General features: G+C 35.1%; 1 protein-coding gene across 1 annotated transcript in view; it reads left to right on the plus strand.

Moving 5' to 3' along the window:
* The window catches only part of atrn (attractin), a 607345-nt gene that overhangs the window by 90268 nt on the left and 498381 nt on the right, over positions 1 to 18696 (plus strand). The window contains exon 2 of the mRNA XM_030126085.1: positions 7687 to 7770. Coding sequence (XP_029981945.1) covers positions 7687 to 7770 — 84 coding nt within the window. The remainder of the gene's footprint in view (positions 1 to 7686; positions 7771 to 18696) is intronic.

Here is an 18696-nt window from a genome sequence, read left to right on the forward strand (position 1 = left end):
TTTGCATTCTGATGGAATGTTTGCTTTTACCGCGTGGAACCCCAGAAGAACAGTCGCTACCTTTTGTACTGACTAATGGGGACTGAATAAATAAATGTAGTCGACACAGTCCGTAACTCTCCAGAAATGTCAAGCTTTTACGCCAGCGCATGCATCTAAATGACGTATTGCCGGTGGTCTGGAGCGCGGTGCAGAGATTTGTCGTGTTTAACAGTGGAGGCGTGTCTCCTCTGCAGCTTTCTCAGCAGACTTTGGGTCGCAATCGCAGCCGAGAGAGTTGTTTTGGAACAAGCCTGCGACTGGGTGTGTTAGCGGAGTCATTGCACCCTGAGACCTACATCAGTAATGATACATTCTCGGACTGCACCCCACTGTCCCCTGTGTAATTCAGCTCCTCTCTGCTGCTGTGTCATCAGCCTGGAATTGATCAGGCAATAACAAGAGGCCCGGGCGCTCGGTGCTATTACAGCGTTCGCGGCGGCTGGCTGGCTGTCCGCTGGGGTGTCGGCCTCAGATAACACTGGGTTACAAAAAATGTTTTTTGCAAGTTGTCTAGGTTTTTTCAGCTGAATTAGGACCATTTTGCACCGCTAAATCCAAAAATGACATCTGTTTTTCTCAATCAGGTCAGGTTTTTTTTTTGCTAATTTGATTTTGAAAAATTTGATCTTCTCACCAAATTGATTACATTTTTGTGACTTTATCAGTTGATTTTTTTATATACACTGAACAAAAATATAAATGCCCCACTTTTGTTTTTGCTCCCATTTTTCATGAGCTGAACTCAAAGATCTAAAACTTTTTCTGTGTACACACAAGGTTTATTTCTCTCAAATATTGTTCACAAATCTGTCTAAATTTGTGTTCGTGAACACTTCTTCTTTGCTGAGATAATCCATCCACCTCACAGGTGTGGCATATCAAGATGCTGATTAGACAGCAGGATTTTTGCACAGGTGTGCCTTAGGCTGGCCACAATAAAAGGCCACTCTAAAATGTGCAGTTTTATCACACAGCACAATACCACAGATGTCACAAGTTTTGAGGGAATACACAATTGGCATGCTGACTTCAGGAATCTCCACCAGAGCTTTTGCCTGTAAGTAAGTAAAGTAAAGTAAATTTTATTTATAGAGCACTTTTCACAGACAGTCACAAAGTGCTTTATCAATTCAAATCAGAATCAAATTAAGTTTACAGAGACCCAACAGAATCCCTGTGAATTGAATGTTCATTTCTCTACCATAAACCATCTCCAAAGGTGTTTCAGAGAATTCATGAAGAAGACTGTGCGAGGAAAATGGTGGTCACACCAAATACTGACTGGTTTTCTGACCCCCCTGGACCACCCAATACAGTAAAAGTGCACATTTTAGAGTGGCCTTTTATTGTGGCCAGCCTAAGGCACACTTGTGTAATAACCCTGCTGTCTAATCAGCATCTTGATATGCCACACCTGTGAGGTGGATGGATTATCTCAGCAAAGGACAAAGGAGAAGTGCTCACTAACACAGATTTAGACAAATTTATGAACAATATTTGAGAGAAATAGGACTTTTGTGTACATAGAAAAAGTTTTAGATTGTTGAGTTCAGCTCATGAAAAATGGGAGCAAAAACAAAAGTGGTGCGTTTATATTTTTGTTCAGTGTAGTTCTCACCCAAAATAGTTTTTTTTTTTTTTTTTTTTTTACTTTTATTGAAGAAAACAAAATTTAAAACAAACAAACAAACAAACAAACAAAAAAACAATGTACAGAGTAATAACGTTTGTCCTGAGATTGGGCCCAAGATTACAATATAAAATATTTGGTTACAATGAAGAAAAGGAGAGAAAAAAACCCCAAAACAATCCAGGCTTAAATATCCATTCCAATAAGACTGAATACTGGTCTCCATCTTCTTTCAAAGGTCGGAGTCTTCAGCTGTAGCTGTGCTGTTAACTGTTCCATTAGACAAACCTGTTTAATTCTTTGTATCCATTGTCCAATTGTAGGTGATTCAGGTTTCAGCCATAACATTATCATTTTTCTTGCAGTCATCAGAAGAAGATGTAGTGTGAATTCTTGGTCGTGGGACAGACCATCAGGGAATATGTCCAGTAAAAATAATAATGGGTCCATAGAGAGGTTCACTTTAAGAAAATTATCCAATACGCCTTTTCCATTAGTCCATAAGTGTTTCACAATGGGGCACTCCCAAAATATGTGTGTCTGATCACCGACAAGACCACAGTTTCTCCAACACTTGTTGCTAACACCACTTTTAGACAGAAAAGATTTTAATGGGGTTCTGAAAAATCGTATTTTAACCTTCCAGTCAAATTCCTTCCAAAGCTGACTCCCCACCTCCCTGTGACAACCAGAGCAAACATTTCCCCAGATATCTTCATCCAATATTACGTTTAATTCCAGTTCCCATTGTTGTTTTATGTGCTGTGTATTATCTGAAAAATCTAACAACAGCTTCTGATATATCAAGGACACTTGTTTTTTCATTACACCATCATTTTCAGTCAAATTGATAAAATGTCTTTCTATGTTTGTTGGTTCTCTTCTGATGTGATCCCAGTCAGCATGTTTAATTATGTAATTTCTTATTTGTAATTACCAAAATAGGTTTTAAGAGAGAAAAAAAATAATTTTCTAACAGGATTCCTGTTAGGTACAATGGTGTATTCACCGCAGATGTAGCAGAATACGTCAGGCTTATTTTTGCAAGATCTTCTAGTCGAAGCCATTTCATTCACCTGTAATATTAAAAAAAAACCCATTAATCATAAATTGGCAAAAGTAAAATCTTCAGAACTGGTTTATTGCAAAAAATATGAAAGAATTTTGTATCATATGATGTGAAAATGCCCATAAATGTAAGCAAAAATGTTAAAAAGCCAATATGTAGCATAGTTCAGAAAGTTGACCTGATTGAGCAAAATTAATGTGATTTTTGGATTCAGCACACCAAAATTATCCTAAATCAGCTGAAGAAACTTAAACAATAAATTTGTTGTTGACCAGTGTGATAATTTGCTGCGAGGTTTCATAATTCTCTGCCTCTTAGCTGATCTGTTTACTTCTTGCGCAATCGACAAGTGGCACAGGTTATTGTTTACCTACGCTCTCTCTCAGTTTTGTAACCAGGGAGTGTGATGAAATGCAGGTTGACTGTATGCAGATAAAAGCACAATGTTAGAACCACTGAAAGGTGAAGTGGTATTAACCCACAGGTGTCAAACATGCGCTGTAAGCCCGGATAAGTAGAGTTTACTCAAAACATTTGAGGCAAGTGATTGCACTTAAATGATTTGAGTAATGATCGACTAATCAGTTGGTTTAAGTAGGTTCAACTTTAATGCTAAAAGCATTGAACTTAAACTATTAAGTAGTAAACACTAAAAGACAAGTTATTTGTACTTTAAATCTGTTGTAAAATCAACCCCACTATCCAACCATTCAACTCAGCATTTTAGATTACACTGACTAATTTTCTCAATTGCAGCCAGATTAATTTATCATTGATTAAACAACTTTTTTTAAGATAATCAAACTCAAAATCCTATTCCTGACCAAAATAGTTACAAAGTCATTCAACTTAACCCTTTCATGCACAGTGGTCACTCCAGTGGACAGTTCTTCTCCAGCTGTTCTCTTGTATATTCATGGATTTTGTTGTTTTAGTTCCATATCAGCCAACACAGTGGATGCTTATGCATCATCCTATACAATGCAGTACAGACCATTACTGTTCCAGATCAACCTGATCTGCTCTAACATATGTGAGTGTAAAGCAATTGCTAATGGTTATTAGACTGTAATTAACAGTTTTTTGTTTTTAACAGTTTTTTTGCTTATCTGAGTAATAACTAGAGACCCAGGAAAGGAAAAGTTTGGGCTTTTTTACATTTAATAATTGTCTTGATTGGAAACAGCATGATGCAACAGTTTTTTCAGATAGTTTTTTTTTTTGTTATTATTATGGAATGTCCTTTGCAGTGGACATCTATCTATCTATCTATCTATCTATCTATCTATCTATCTATCTATCTATCTATCTATCTATCTATCTATCTATCTATCTATCTATCTATCTATCTATCTATCTATCTATCTATCTATCTATCTATCTATCTATCTATCTATCTATCTGTCTGTCTGTCTGTCTGTCTGTCTGTCTGTCTGTCTGTCTGTCTGTCTGTCTGTCTGTCTATCTGTCTGTGTATATATATGTGTATATATATATAGATATATGTGCATATATATATAGATATATATATATATATATATATAGATAGATATATAGAGATATATATATATATAGATATATAGATATATGTATATATACAGGGTGGGGAAGCAAAATTTACAATATTTTGAGGCAGGGATTGAAAGACAGTGTATGACCAATTAGTTTATTGAAAGTCATGAGAATTTATTTGCCACAAGAAAATGTACATAATAGAAAATGTTTTTATTCTGTGTGTCCTCCTTCTTTCTCAATAACTGCCTTCACACGCTTCCTGAAACTTGTGCAAGTGTTCCTTAAATATTCGGGTGACAACTTCTCCCATTCTTCTTTAATAGTATCTTCCAGACTTTCTCGTAATAGTTTTGCTCATAGTCATTCTCTTCTTTCCATTATAAACAGTCTTTATGGACACTCCAACTATTTTTGAAATCTCCTTTGGTGTGACGAGTGCATTCAGCAAATCACACACTCTTTGACGTTTTCTTTCCTGATTACTCATATGGGCAAAAGTTTCTGAAAAGGTATGAATAATAGTGTTAGGTTTGATTATGACATCAATATATGTTTGGTTTCAAAACAGTTGACGTAGTGCCTGCTGAGAAAAAAACAACTAAATGTTCATTGTAAATTTTGCTTCCCCACTCTGTATATATTTATTTTATTTTATTTTTTTTATAAAGCTGTAAAACTATTGTCCCCGACAGAGGACACAAATGCATTGCTGGGTCTTAGGAGGATATAGAATGTTAAAATGTGAGAACAGATTAACAGCATTAAAAAAATGTATTTGATAGTTTTCACACAGTATGTCAGTAAATGCATGGTGTCCAGCTGACTGGGCATTTTTGGAACCCTGTGAAAAATAGGTTCATTAAAAAAAAAAAAAAATCAATCACATTGTCTTTCTCATGCCTAAAGAGGAATAAAAACACTCAGGAAAATATTATATTATTATAAATAAAAGGATTAATATATTGTAGCATAAGTTAGCTCAGTGTCATCTGCCAGTATAAATAGGAAGCACTCTTAATTTGACAAAACATTAAAACTTCCATTGTACAATAACAGTCTGAGATGAACAGGAAAGCCATTGTTCTTCCTCTGGCTCTGACTCATGGTGCAGCTCTACAAAAATACAAAAACAAACACAAAAAGGCCAATAAACACTGCCATACACACATTAAATCCAAATTAACACTAACACCACAACCACACTGAACCCCTGCACAGAAAAATAACACAATTTCAACAACATGCCCAATACCCACATTGCAATGCGAAGATAAAAAGGTGTGGTTATGACTAAAACTGAGTGATTTAAACCCATTCAACTTAAACTTTTTCGTACTTTCAACTATGTCTACAAATTAGTAGAATATATTTCAAATTTTATAGTTACATCATAAAACTTAAATCATTTAAGTGCATTGTAGTTACAGCATTTTAGTAAATACAAATTCCGGGCTTACAGTGTGCGGCCTGTGGGCCAAAACTGGCCCTCTAAAGGTTCCAATCCGGCCCGCGGCATGATTTTATGAAGTGCAAAAATTACACTGAAGATATTACCAGTCAAAGGTGCTGAACTGGTTTGAGCCCAGTGTGATCTAAAGTAAAATAATAGTCTAATAACCCTTACAATAAAATGTGAACAACCTGAAAATGAAGTACAATTTTAACAATATTCTGTCTGTTACTAAATGTTTTGTGGATTTGTAGATCTGATTTGTAAGTTGTGTTAATAAGTTGACACGTAATATTATCGACATTCTTATTTTAGTTACACTTTCCAAACTTTAAAATTTCAACAATATTATTTTGTGTGTAATGCACATGTACAAGTGATAAGTTGCGGCCTAATATTGTTAAAATTTAGCTTATTTTTCTTAAGAAATTATTTTTTTTTTTCTGGTTATTCACATATTTTTGGTGAAAAGATAGTTTGTAAATGTAAATATTTTCATAATTTAATGTTTTTATTGCACTACAATGAAGAGAAAAACTTGGAGTTGTCATTATTTATGGGTTTTTATGTTATTATTTTAAAGGTCTGGCCTGCTTGAGATCCAATTAGGCTGAATGTGGCCCCTGAACTCAAATGAGTTTGACACCCCAATATTAACCCTTTCATGCATAGTGGTCACTAGAGTGGACATCTATTCTACTGCTGTTCTCTTGTTTATTCATGAGTTCTTTTTTTTGTTGCATTTCAGCCAACACATTAGACCAGGGGTGTCAAACATGCGGCCCGGGGGCCAAATGCAGCCTCCCAAAGGGTCCAGTTTGGCCCCTGGGATGTTTTTGCATAGTGCAAAAATTCCACAGTCTTGAATTGAATTAAGCAAAAAAAAAATTTAGCTTGAATAAAAGAAAAAAAATCTTCAATTAAGTAAAAAAAAAAAAAAAAATCCTTAATTAAGCAAAAAAATAAAAAAATCTTCAGTGAAGTAAAAAAAAAAAAAAATCTTCAGTGAATCAAAAAAAATCTCAAATTTAGCAAAAAATCTTGAATTAAGTAAAAAAAAAAATCGAATTAAGTAAAATAAAAAAATCTTCAGTTAATTAAAAAAAATCTTCAATTAATAAAAAAAATCTTCAATTAAGCCAAAAAAAAAAAAAAATCTTCAATGAATCCAAAAAAATCTCAAATTTAGCAAAAAATCTTGAATTACACCAAAAAAAAATCTTCAATTAAGTAAATAAAATTTTTATGAATTAAGTAAAAAAAAAAAATCTTCAGTTAAGTTAAAAAAAAATCTTGAATTAAGCCAAAAAAAAAAAAATCTTCAATTAAGTAAAAAAAATCTTGAATTAAGCAAAAAAAAAGAAAAGAAAAATCTTCAATTTAGTAAAAAAAAATCTTGAATTAAGCCAAAAAGAAATCTAGAATTAACAAGTTAATTTTTTTCTTTGTTTTAGTACAAAAAATAACATTAAATTATGAAAATATTTACATTTACAAACTATCCTGTAACACTAAAATGTGAATAACCTGAACAAATATGAACAACCTGAAATGTCGAAAGAAAATTAAGCACAATTTTAACAATTTTTTCTCCCTGTTCCTGAACAGAAAAACAAGCAAGTGAAAAGAACAGCCTGTGTTGGTGTCAGAATATTTAAGATCCCTTAATAGATACATTTGTCTGTGAATGTCAGCCATTTTGCCCAATTTTTCATGAAGAGATTTTCTTTTAACTTCAGTTTATATGTCAGATGTTCAAAATTCACATTATTTTTGCTGCTATAACTGATGCAGCGAGGCAACTATTTTTCCCTCCATACTGTTTTGGGTCTGACTTTGACATCGACTTCCTCCGTCATCTTCGCACCCACAGCTCTAATATGAAATTCTCCAGGTTTTCAGTTTGTTTGGGGAAAAAGGATTCTACCTTTTGACATGTTTATAATGTTAAACCTCTGTTGTGTTCTTCTTTTCTTTCAGGCTAACGGGGCCTTCTGGGCATCTGACCGACGGACCGGGAAACTACAAGTACAAGACCAAGTGCACCTGGCTTATCGAGGGACAGTAAGTTGATCACGATTCACATTCAGGAGATGCATGAGATTTATTAGGGACGCTCTGATGTGACTTTTCGAGCTGATTTGATTTGACTCATCTGATCCTGATGTTAAAGAAATCTACATGTGTCACTGGCGAGGTTATTATCGTTAACGAAAACTAACGAAATGACGAATACAAGAATTGAAAAAACATTTTCGTTAACTGAAATGAATAAAAACTGTAATTAATAGAAAAAAAATTATAACTAACTGAAACTGTATTGTGTGTTTACAAAACTAACTAAAACATATAAAAATTACACTGGATTACAAAAAAAATGTTTTTTGCAAGTTGTCTAGGTTTTTTCAACTGAATTAGGACCATTTTGCACCGCTAAATCCAAAAATGACATCTGTTTTTCTCAATCAGGTCAGGTTTTTTTTACTAATTTGATTTTGAAAAATTTGATCTTCTCACAAAATTGATTACATTTTTGTGACTTTATCAGTTGATTTTTTTTATATAGTTCTCACCCAAAATAGGTTTTAAGAGAAAAAAATCATTTTCCAATAGGATGTATTTATGATTTATTATGTATTCACCGCAGATGTAGCAGAATACGTCAGGCTTATTTTTGCAAGATCTTCTAGTCGAAGCCATTTCATTCACCTGTAATATTAAAAAAAAACAATTATAAATTGGCAAAAGTAAAATCTTCAGAACTGGTTTATTGCAAGAAATATGAAAGAATTTTGTATCATATGATGTGAAAATGCCCATAAATGTAAGCAAAAATGTTAAAAAGCCAGTATTTAGCATAGTTCAGAAAGTTGACCTGATTGAGCAAAATTAATGTGATTTTTGGATTCAGCACACCAAAATTATCCTAAATCAGCTCCAAAAACTTCAACAATAAATTTGTTGTTGACCAGTGTTATGGATAAAATTCTCTTCGTTTTCGTCTTTGTCAACGTCGGATTGATACGAAAGCGATTTATTTCGCTCTAGCAATTTTAGCTAGCGGCACCATACGACACTTCACGATCCGTCACTTTTCATCACTTGTTGTTTAGTTGTCTTCTCATCCCCGCTCTTCCTGGCAACATGGAGACTAAAGTTGGGAGAAAGCAGCAGAGTCCTGTATGGGATTTATTTAAAAATGATGGCGAAGAAGATAAAAGATACGACAAAACTAAAATTAATACTAAAACTAAAATAAAATAAATCTAAGCATTTAGAAAAAAAAAGAAAACTAATAAAAACTAGCAAACCTGCGCTAAAAACTAATTAAAACTAACTGAATTAGAGGAAAAAAAGTCAAAACTAAATAAAACTAAACTATCATGAAAAATCCAAAACTATTAGAACCTTGGTCACTGGATGAAAGAGGGACCTGTGTTCAATGCTGTGACATTTACTGAAAGAAGTGATAGCAAAGCCTCTATGTAGACATAATATCTCACTGGAAACTGAAGTAAAATTTGTAATTTTACTGCAAATATGTTTTTTTCCCCCATATTTATCTGGTTAAAGTCCTTTAGATGAAAAAAAAAAAAAAAAACATACAAATTTTTGGAAATGTAATTCTGGTAATTCTGATTGATTTATATTTTAAATATGTCTAAATATTCTTTTTAAAGCTCCTAACCATAAAGTTTTCAACATCAAAGCTTCTTTATAGGCATAAAATCTCACTGGAAATAAATGTAAAATTTGTAATTTTACAGCAAATATGTTTTTTTTTCGCCGTATTTATCTGGTTAAAGTCCTTTTGGGTAAAAAAAACACTTAGAATTTGTAGGAAATGTGTAAGAAATTGTAGGAAAAACCCAGAAAATACATCGATGTGTGCACTAAAGTTAAATATGCTGCAGAAACCAGGAGTAAAGAAAGAAAACAACTTTTATTTTATACTTTATTAAAATAATGAAGTGTCATCAGTGAATGACAATACCACATTTCAATCAGATGCTGCTGTTACCATGGTGATGGCCATCCTATGACCGCCATGCACATCCGTCGAGCTACTAAACTAACATTAAACAGCACGTACCAAACAAGAAGAAAACTCCAAAGCACTCTCTTAAACATTAAAATGCCTTTATTACCATGGCTGGGTCATATCTAGACCTAAAAAACACTTCTACATGTTTCAGCTTCAAGCCTTCATCAGGAAGTCAAAGACAACGGTAATTCTGATTGATTTATATTTTAAATATGTCTAAATATTCTTTTTAAAGCTCCTAACCATAAAGTTTTTGACAGCAAAGCTTCTATATAGGCATAAAATCTCACTGGAAATAAATGTAAAATTTGTAATTTTACTGCAAATATGTTTTTTTCTCCATATTTATCTGGTGAAAGTCCTTTAGGGAAAAAAAAAACACTTAAAATTTGTAGGAAATGTGTAAGAAATTGTAGGAAAAACCCAGAAAATACATCGATGTGTGCACTGAACTATGTTAAAGTTAAATATGCTGCAGAAACCAAGAGTAAAGAAAGAAAACAACTTTGATTTTTCATTTTATTAACCTTTTCATGCACGTATTATGAGAACCTTAATCAAAAATTTTTCCTCAGTGTTTTTTTTTTCCTCTTTAGGCATGAAAAAAACAATGCGATTGAAAAATTTCTTCTGGAAAAAAAAAAAAAAAAAAACATAAAAAAAAAAAAAAAAATGATGAAAAAAAAATTTCTTATGAACCGGTTTTTCATGAAGTTGCAAAAATGTCCACTCAGCTGGACACCACACGTTTAATTTTTGACGCACAGAAACATGTATTTACTGATAAATTGTGTGAAAACTATGCGGAGGGCTTGTGATTCTGGGGTTTCATGCTCAGGAGAGATCTACATAATCTTACCAATTCATGTCGGAAAAGATATGTAGTGTCTTAAAACTTTAATAAAGATATGTGTAAAAAAAAAACAAAAAAAAAAAACAACGAAAAGAACAACAAAATCCATGAATATACAGCTGTAGAATAACTTTCCACTGGAGTGACCAGTATACATGAAAGGGTTAAAATAATAAAGTGTCCTCAGTGCGTAAATCCATGTCTAAGACACTCAACTTCATCTCTTCTGTGAATGACAATACCACATTTCAGTCAAATGCTGCTGTTACCATGGTGATGGCTATCATATAACTGTCATTCACATCCGTCGAGCTACAAAACTAACATCAAACAGCATTTGAGATTTTTTTTAACCACATGCTTGACCTCCATGTGTTTAACCACATGCTTGACCCTCCACTCCTACACTAAGTGTTTATTACAATATGGAGGTAGTTATTGAAAAAAAGAGAGAGAGAGAGAGAGAGAGAGAGAGAGAGAGAGAGAGAGAGAGAGGTACAAGTTGTGGTCCCATCTCCACTGTGTAGTTACTGTACAGATGAGACTGGACAGTGGATTGACTTCAACCTTTGTGGTTTATCAAGCCCCCCCCCCCCCCCCCCAACATTACTTGAATGCATTGAATCACAGCAGAAACAGGAGGAATCATTCACTCTGCCTGATTTTACCGACAATTTACATTTGTCTCCAGATATTGAGTTTCATGTGCCTTTGCTGCTGTGAATGTTTCTCCAGTAGGAACAGGAAACTCCAACAGCAGTCACAGTAGGACTGGTTTATGTGGAGCCTGGACTATTTATTTATTTATTTTTTAAATGAAAGCTGCGTGAATGTGCGCCTGGGGAAAAATACCATATTAGCCTTAGCTTACCAGTTTGGAAGTTATGACTTGGTTTTGGGGAGTTGGGAAATTGTTGTAGTTTATTGTGTAGCTAATCTCAGGTCTCAGACTATAGAATAGAAAAGAATAGAATGCCTTTATTGCCATTACATATATGTACAACAAAATTGTAAGAGACAACTCTGGTGGTGCGTAGTGCAAAAAGTTTCAAGAAGAAAGGAAGTGTAAATATATATACAGTATAAAAACAGGCATGTCACCAACCGAGAAAAACAGTAGAGCTTAGTATATATTGCACTTTGACCCTGGCTGAACACTATGACATATGTTAAGTATATGTCCTTGTGAGGTATTGTCATTGCAGTGTGTTCAGTACCCGTATTGCACTTGGATAAAACGTACTGCTATGTTAGTTATGCAACATCAACAACAAATTATTGAGATCAACATGTTGACTGCAGTCCTGTAGGCATGCAGGCTGAACTACAGACTAAACAGGACTCTTTTTCTAGTATTTATTTCTATATTTTTGTCAGTGTTCAATGTTTCATAGTTGAATGTTCATGTGTTAAAATCTTTATCTTCAACAATATATAGCCTGATAATAAGCCGATGTTTTATTGTTTTTTAGAATTGCAGCTGAATCGCGTGTCCTCCAAACCTTAGTATTATGATCCGTTTTGACAATAATTTGATGACACAAGAGAAACTGCAATTGCATCACTCACAGCTACACAATACACACAGCCACACTATATTGCCAAAAGTATTTGCTCACCTGCCTTGACTCACATATGAATTTCAGGTCCATCCCATTCCTAGTCTATGGGGTTCAATATGACGTGGGTCCACCCTTTGCAGCTCTAACAGCTTCAACTCTTCTGGGAAGGCTGTCCACAAGCTTTAGGAGTGTGTTCATGGGAATTTTGGACCATTCTTCCAGAAGCGCATTTGTGAGGTCACACACTGATGTTGGACAGAAGGCCTGGCTCTCAGTCTCCGCTCTAATTCATCCCAAAGGTGTTCTATGGGGTTGAGGTCAGGACTGTGTGCAGGCCAGTCCAGTTCATCCACACCAGACTCTGTCATCCATGTCTTTATGGACCTGCTTTGTGCACTGGTGCACAGTCATGTTGGAAGAGGAAGGGGCCAGCTCCAAACTGTTCCCACAAAGTTGGGAGCATGGAATTGTCCAAAATGTCTTGGTATGCTGAAGCATTCCCAGTTCCTTTCACTGGAACTAAGGGGCCAAGCCCAGCTCCTGAAAAACAACCCCACACCATAATCCCCCCTCCCCCAAACTTTACATTTGGCACAATGCGGTCCGACAAGTATCGTTCTCCTGGTGACCACCAAACCCAGACCCGTCCATCAGATTAGCAGATGGAGAAGCGTGATTGGTCACTCCAGAGAAGGCGCCTCCACTGCTCTAGAGTCCAGTGGCGGCGTGCTTTACACCACTGCATCCGGTGCTTTGCATTGCACTTGGTGATGTATGGCTTGGATGCGGCTGCTCGACCATGGAAACCCATTCCATGAAGCTCTCTGCGCTCTGTTCTGGAGCTAATCTGAAGGCCACATGAAGTTTGGAGGTCTGTAGTGATTGACTCTGCAGAAAGTTGGCGACCTCTTCGCACTCTGCGCCTCAGCATCCGCTGACCCCGCTCCGTCAGTTTACATGGCCTACCACTCCGTGGCTGAATTGCTGTCGTTCCCAAACACTTCCACTTTCTTATAATACAGCTGACAGTTGACTGTGGAATATTTAGGAGCCAGGAAATTTCACGACTGGATTTGTTGCACAGGTGGCATCCTATCACAGTTCCACGCTGGAATTCACTGAGCTCCTGAGAGCGACCCATTCTGTCACAAATGTTTGTAAAAGCAGTCTGCATGCCTAGGTGCTGGATTTTATACACCTGTGGACATGGAAGTGACTGGAACACCTGATTCTGATTATTTGGATGGGTGAGCCAATACTTTTGGCAATATAGTGTATGTTGTTTTTGTTATCTATAGCTACTTTTTAAATTTTACATTAAGCCACATATTGTGTTATTAAGGCCTGAAAAAAATTTGGCGCACACTTTGAGCCCCTGCCTCTCTATAATCCTGTGCACGTCCCTGCTTTATGGTGTTCCAAATGCACGAAGCAAACAACGATTCTCAAATAAAGTTTAAGGTTTGCAGCAAACTGGGTCTTTTTTCTTCCAACTCCAGCATCCACACAATAGTCTGAGGTCTTTTTACCGTCTTGTCAGCCTCTGCTCGGTAGCTTCTCACCTCGACATCACAAACATGCATCATAAACCTCTGCCACTGATCATGTTTTCTAAGTCGAAGGCTGCAGAGATCCTTAAACCCCGATGCAGTTCAGAGATACACGCTGAGACTGAGGCTGAGGCTGCGGCTCGATATTTCAGATCCGCTCGTAAAAGCTGAGATCCATCTAATGTTGGGATTTTCCAGTATAGACAGTGATGGATGTAAACCAACGGCAAACTAAGTGAGAAATTCAATACTTAGCCTCTGTCGTTTCACTCTGCATAATCACGCCTGAGAGTATCGATCAGGAGCAGCCATTCTTACAGTTTTGAACCTCTAGTCCATCCAAACCATGAATACTTTCAATACATTTGCATTTTAGGCCTTTGGCCAGTGGACTCATTCAGCCATACACCGACATTATAGAAAAGCACTGCAGCATTATTATTATTATTATGTAATGCATGAAAATTCAATACGTGTTCACTTCATTATTGATAGAATCTGCTCCATTTTATAATGACATGTATGTGCATGCATATGTATGTGTCCTACATTATTTAATAAAATATCACACACGGTGGCGGTTATTGGAAAAACACAGGACGTAGAAGCTTTAGCTGCTGCATCTTGAATAAACTGAATTTTTTTTATCTTGAGCTGCGTCAAAGACTATTACCAATGTCAACTCTGTTAGAAATATAAATGTGTATGTGTTTTTGACATGTGGAGCTGTATTTGACAGATAAATACAATTAGACAGGAGACTTTGTTTGGCTTTTTAGACTAAAATCAGAATCAACTTTAATGTCCATCGAATTTTAAGTAATAAAAATTTAATATAGCAACAGATAAATGATTAGAAATTTGACTTTTATTTGGCTATTTAGATTAAAATCAGAATCAACTTTAACATCCGTCGAATTTTAAGTAATAAAAATTTAATATGGCAACAGATAATTATGATTAGAATGTAGACTTTTATTTGGCTTTTTAGAAATGTTTAATACCTGTTGATATATTATGTTTTTGTTTGTTCAAAAGTAATAATATTTGACCATTGAGACCTGATGTGCCAAATATGATACAAAACTGAAGGACAGAAGGACCAATAAAAGCTCCAGTTACAAAGAACTGGGATTTTCTGTCAATGATGTAATGGTTCAGGCTTTACAGGGTTAATGTGGTGCTTAGTTGCAGTTTAGTTCAAACCAAGGGATAGCAGTTGTGTTAGCCTTATAGGGAAATTCACTTTTTTTTTTTTCTGGGGGGGGGGGGGGTGATACTGTTGCTATTTTTCACTCCTCTGCAGCCAAACCATCTACTGATCTAAAATGTTTAATACCTGTTGATATATTATGTTTGTTCAAAAATAATAATAATATTTGAGCATTGAGACCTGATGTATCAAATATGATACAAAACTGAAGGACAGAAGGACCAATAAAAGCTCCAGTTACAAAGAACTGGGATTTTCTATCAATGATGTAATGGTTCAGGCTTTACAGGGATAATGTGGTGCTTAGTTGCAGTTTAGCTCAAACTAAGGGATAGCAGTTGTGTTAGCCTTATAGGGAAATTCCCTTTTTTTTTGGGGGGGGTGGGGTGGGGTGGGGTGATGCTGTTGCTATTTTTCATTTGACTGCAACCAAACCATCAACTGATCTACAGTGTTGAATACCTGTTGATATATTGTTTTTGTATGTATTTTTTTGTTTGTTCAAAAATAATAATATTTGAGCATTGAGACCAGATGTATCAAATATGATACAAAACTGACAGAAGGACCAATAAAAGCTCCAGTTCCAAAGAATTCTGTCAATGATTTAACGGTTCAGGCTTTTACAGAGTTAATGTGGACTAACTGTGAGCGACCCGGCCTGGAAGTCACACTCACGTCTGCCTCGTCACGGTGTTTGTGCCCCTCAGGGACCTGTACTCGTGACCTTCCTGTTTGTCGAGGGTCGTCTCTAATGACCGGGTCGTCCTGCCGTCCGCCGCTTTCATTCCACGCTAATGGCACATTTATATGCTTCCTTAAGACCTCAGCTCCGTCTCGGCCAAAGGTTAACAGTGTCACGCGCATCATATGCATCAGAATGACACGAATACTTTAAAAAAAAAAAAAAAAAAAAATTGTGAGATGTGGCGTGCGGCTCTGCTGTCGGGTTAAAACGACAGCTGGAGCAGAATAACGGGGTCTTTGTCGCATGTCCCCGCTCGGTCCTCAGTTACATTAGACTCATATTTTGCCGCTCACATGCCCTCTTGTCTAATCAAACCTCGAGGCTGACGTCGTCTCCGGGTCGGTCTGGTTCGCGAGCCGCCACTTCACCGCTCTCATAAATAAAACGCAGAGGAATAAAAAGTGGCTATTCAGAACATTTCCCGCACATCTCGTTCCACCGATAATAGCAATACTAAATAGGACTTTGTTTTCCACTCGCATGTTTTCGTGATTTCATTTCGCAAATCTAATCAAATTTGGAGCTGTGGCAGTTTTTAGAATCTCATGAACGTTATAAATCAAACAGATGTTTTTAACTCTAACTGTGTCTGTGTCTGCTGCCCTTAGGCTAAGAGTTTATTTCTTTTAGCTGCTGATTTATAATAAAGATACAAAAATTTTAAGAGTGAAGCTATTGTGTATTGAAGATATCGAACATAATATTTGTAATCCAAATCTTTAAAATCTATTAATCCAAGGGGGAAATTGTATGTTACGATATAATATAAGAACATTAAGTTATACAATATGTACTAGCCTTGTGGTTCTCAAACTTTTTACAGTGGAGTACCCCCTAAAATAGACTTTTTTTTAGCCAAGTACCCCCAACTCTCGCTTCAGCATTTTTGATTGAAAAAAATGGGGAAAAAATTTGTTCCTGTGCCAAAGGTGTCTGTTTATATTTTCAAAACTTTCTAAACAAACAACATATATTTAATAACTGTAATATCTTAAAAATAACGAATCTTAATAAGTAAATTTTGCAAAATATGAACTGAAAAGTGCCCTCTTTCCTTGATAAGAAAAAAATAATTGATTGGTCCTTAATAAATGAATAAATGAACCTTTCATCAACAAAAAATGATTATTTAATTACTCAAATAAACTCATCTTGAATAATATAAAATAGAAATTTTCTCAAAATGTTACCAAAGCTTTGGGGGGGGGGGGGGGGGGCTCTGAGTTTTTAAAAATATTGAAATGAAATAAGGTCAGGAGTGTCAATTTTATTATATATTATTTGTATTTACTGTGTTTTATATGTCAGCATTAATTGTCATTATTTATTTTAAATTCAGTACATGATGACTTATTTTATGTATTTTTGTATTTTTTAAAATTTCAAAAAACCCCATTTGAGAAAGACTACTAGATAATAATAATAACAATAATAATGATAATAATAATAATAATAATAATAATAATAATAATAATAATAATAATAATAATAATAATAATAATAATAAAACAACAACAATACTACTACTACTACTACTACTACTACTACTACTACTAATAATAACAATAATAATAATAACAATAATAATAATAATAATAATAATAACAATAATAATAATAATAATAATAATAAAACAACAACAATACTACTACTACTACTAATAATAATAATAATAATAACAATAATAATAATAACAATAATAATAATAATAATAATAATAATAATAATAATAATAATCATCCATCCATCCACGTTCTGGTGTATACAATATATTATGAATAGGATAGTTAAAAGAAATATACACAAATAAGTGTGCAAAAATTGTTGTGTTATTAAAATAATGTGGTTATAATGTGGAATTCAACAGTCTGATGGTCACAGGCAGGAATGATTGGTGTTAATTATGTTTTCATTAGTCTGTAATTTAGTTTTCCTTTTTAGAAATTAACCGTTTATATTTATAGGGGGGTTTGGTTGTATCCATGTTTCTACAATTGCTCAGAATATTAACTGTCGTCTTTTTTTCACTGTTGCTCATAAAGTTGAAATAATTGTTTTCTGACACATTGCTCTTTTTATTCCTATTTATTTACAACAGTTATGACCTTTGACCCGGTGCAGTGATTACATACTGAGTCCCAGTTACACTTCAACTATCAAGAATAAATCACATTGTCACGATCATTTCATGAGACCAAGGAAAAATGTTTTATTCCAACTTTATGGGTTAACAGTGTTTTTTTATCACGGGTGTTGTTCGAGGTTAAGCTGGTTTATACATTTCTGCTTCGTCATAGTGAAGATGGATCTGGTACCATCTACTGTTGTTCTCCCATCTGGGTTGTTTTCTAGCTCTTTAAATGGATCTTAATTGTCTTGGGCGGCGCTGAGTACTGGAGAGAAGCTGTTGTAGTCGAATATGTGCATATGAGCAAACGCACCGGGGTAATGAACTGACTGAATCCTGACGAATAAAAAGTCACGTTTTTGTTAAATTTTGTGTTTTTTTTTCAATGTGTACACAGTAAAAATATGCACTGTCGACATTTCAGAGTCAAACTATTTTAACCTACATAGAGTATTTTTTAGCTCTATGGAGAGTAAAGCAGCTGTAACAGTAGAGTTCAAAGTCAGTGTAATAGTTCTGCACAGATGCAGTGTAAAATTCAGCTCTACAGAGTGATGATTAGTGCCAGTCTGCCGCATTGCATTGTGGGTACTGGACATTTTACTCATGCGCTGGGACTTGAAGGTGCCTTAATTTTCCCGTGGGATACATTCTCCCATTTCAGGTGGGGCCTGAAATAAAACAACCACAGCTTCAGATTAGCAGGCGCTGATGTGCAGAATTATAAAAGCTGAATTTGGACGTTTTTTTTACTACGTGTTTTCTGCTGCTCATGTAGAGCCGGGGTGTGTAACTGCAGCAGAAAATGCCAGTAAGTGTTAGTTGTAGGTGGTAAATGGTTCTCCTCTGCCAGTTGGTTAATTATCTACCTTTCATGTTTTTCATCCTCTT

Source organism: Sphaeramia orbicularis, chromosome 22, assembly GCF_902148855.1.
Source record: "Sphaeramia orbicularis chromosome 22, fSphaOr1.1, whole genome shotgun sequence".
In the NCBI taxonomy this organism is placed as follows: domain Eukaryota; kingdom Metazoa; phylum Chordata; class Actinopteri; order Kurtiformes; family Apogonidae; genus Sphaeramia; species Sphaeramia orbicularis.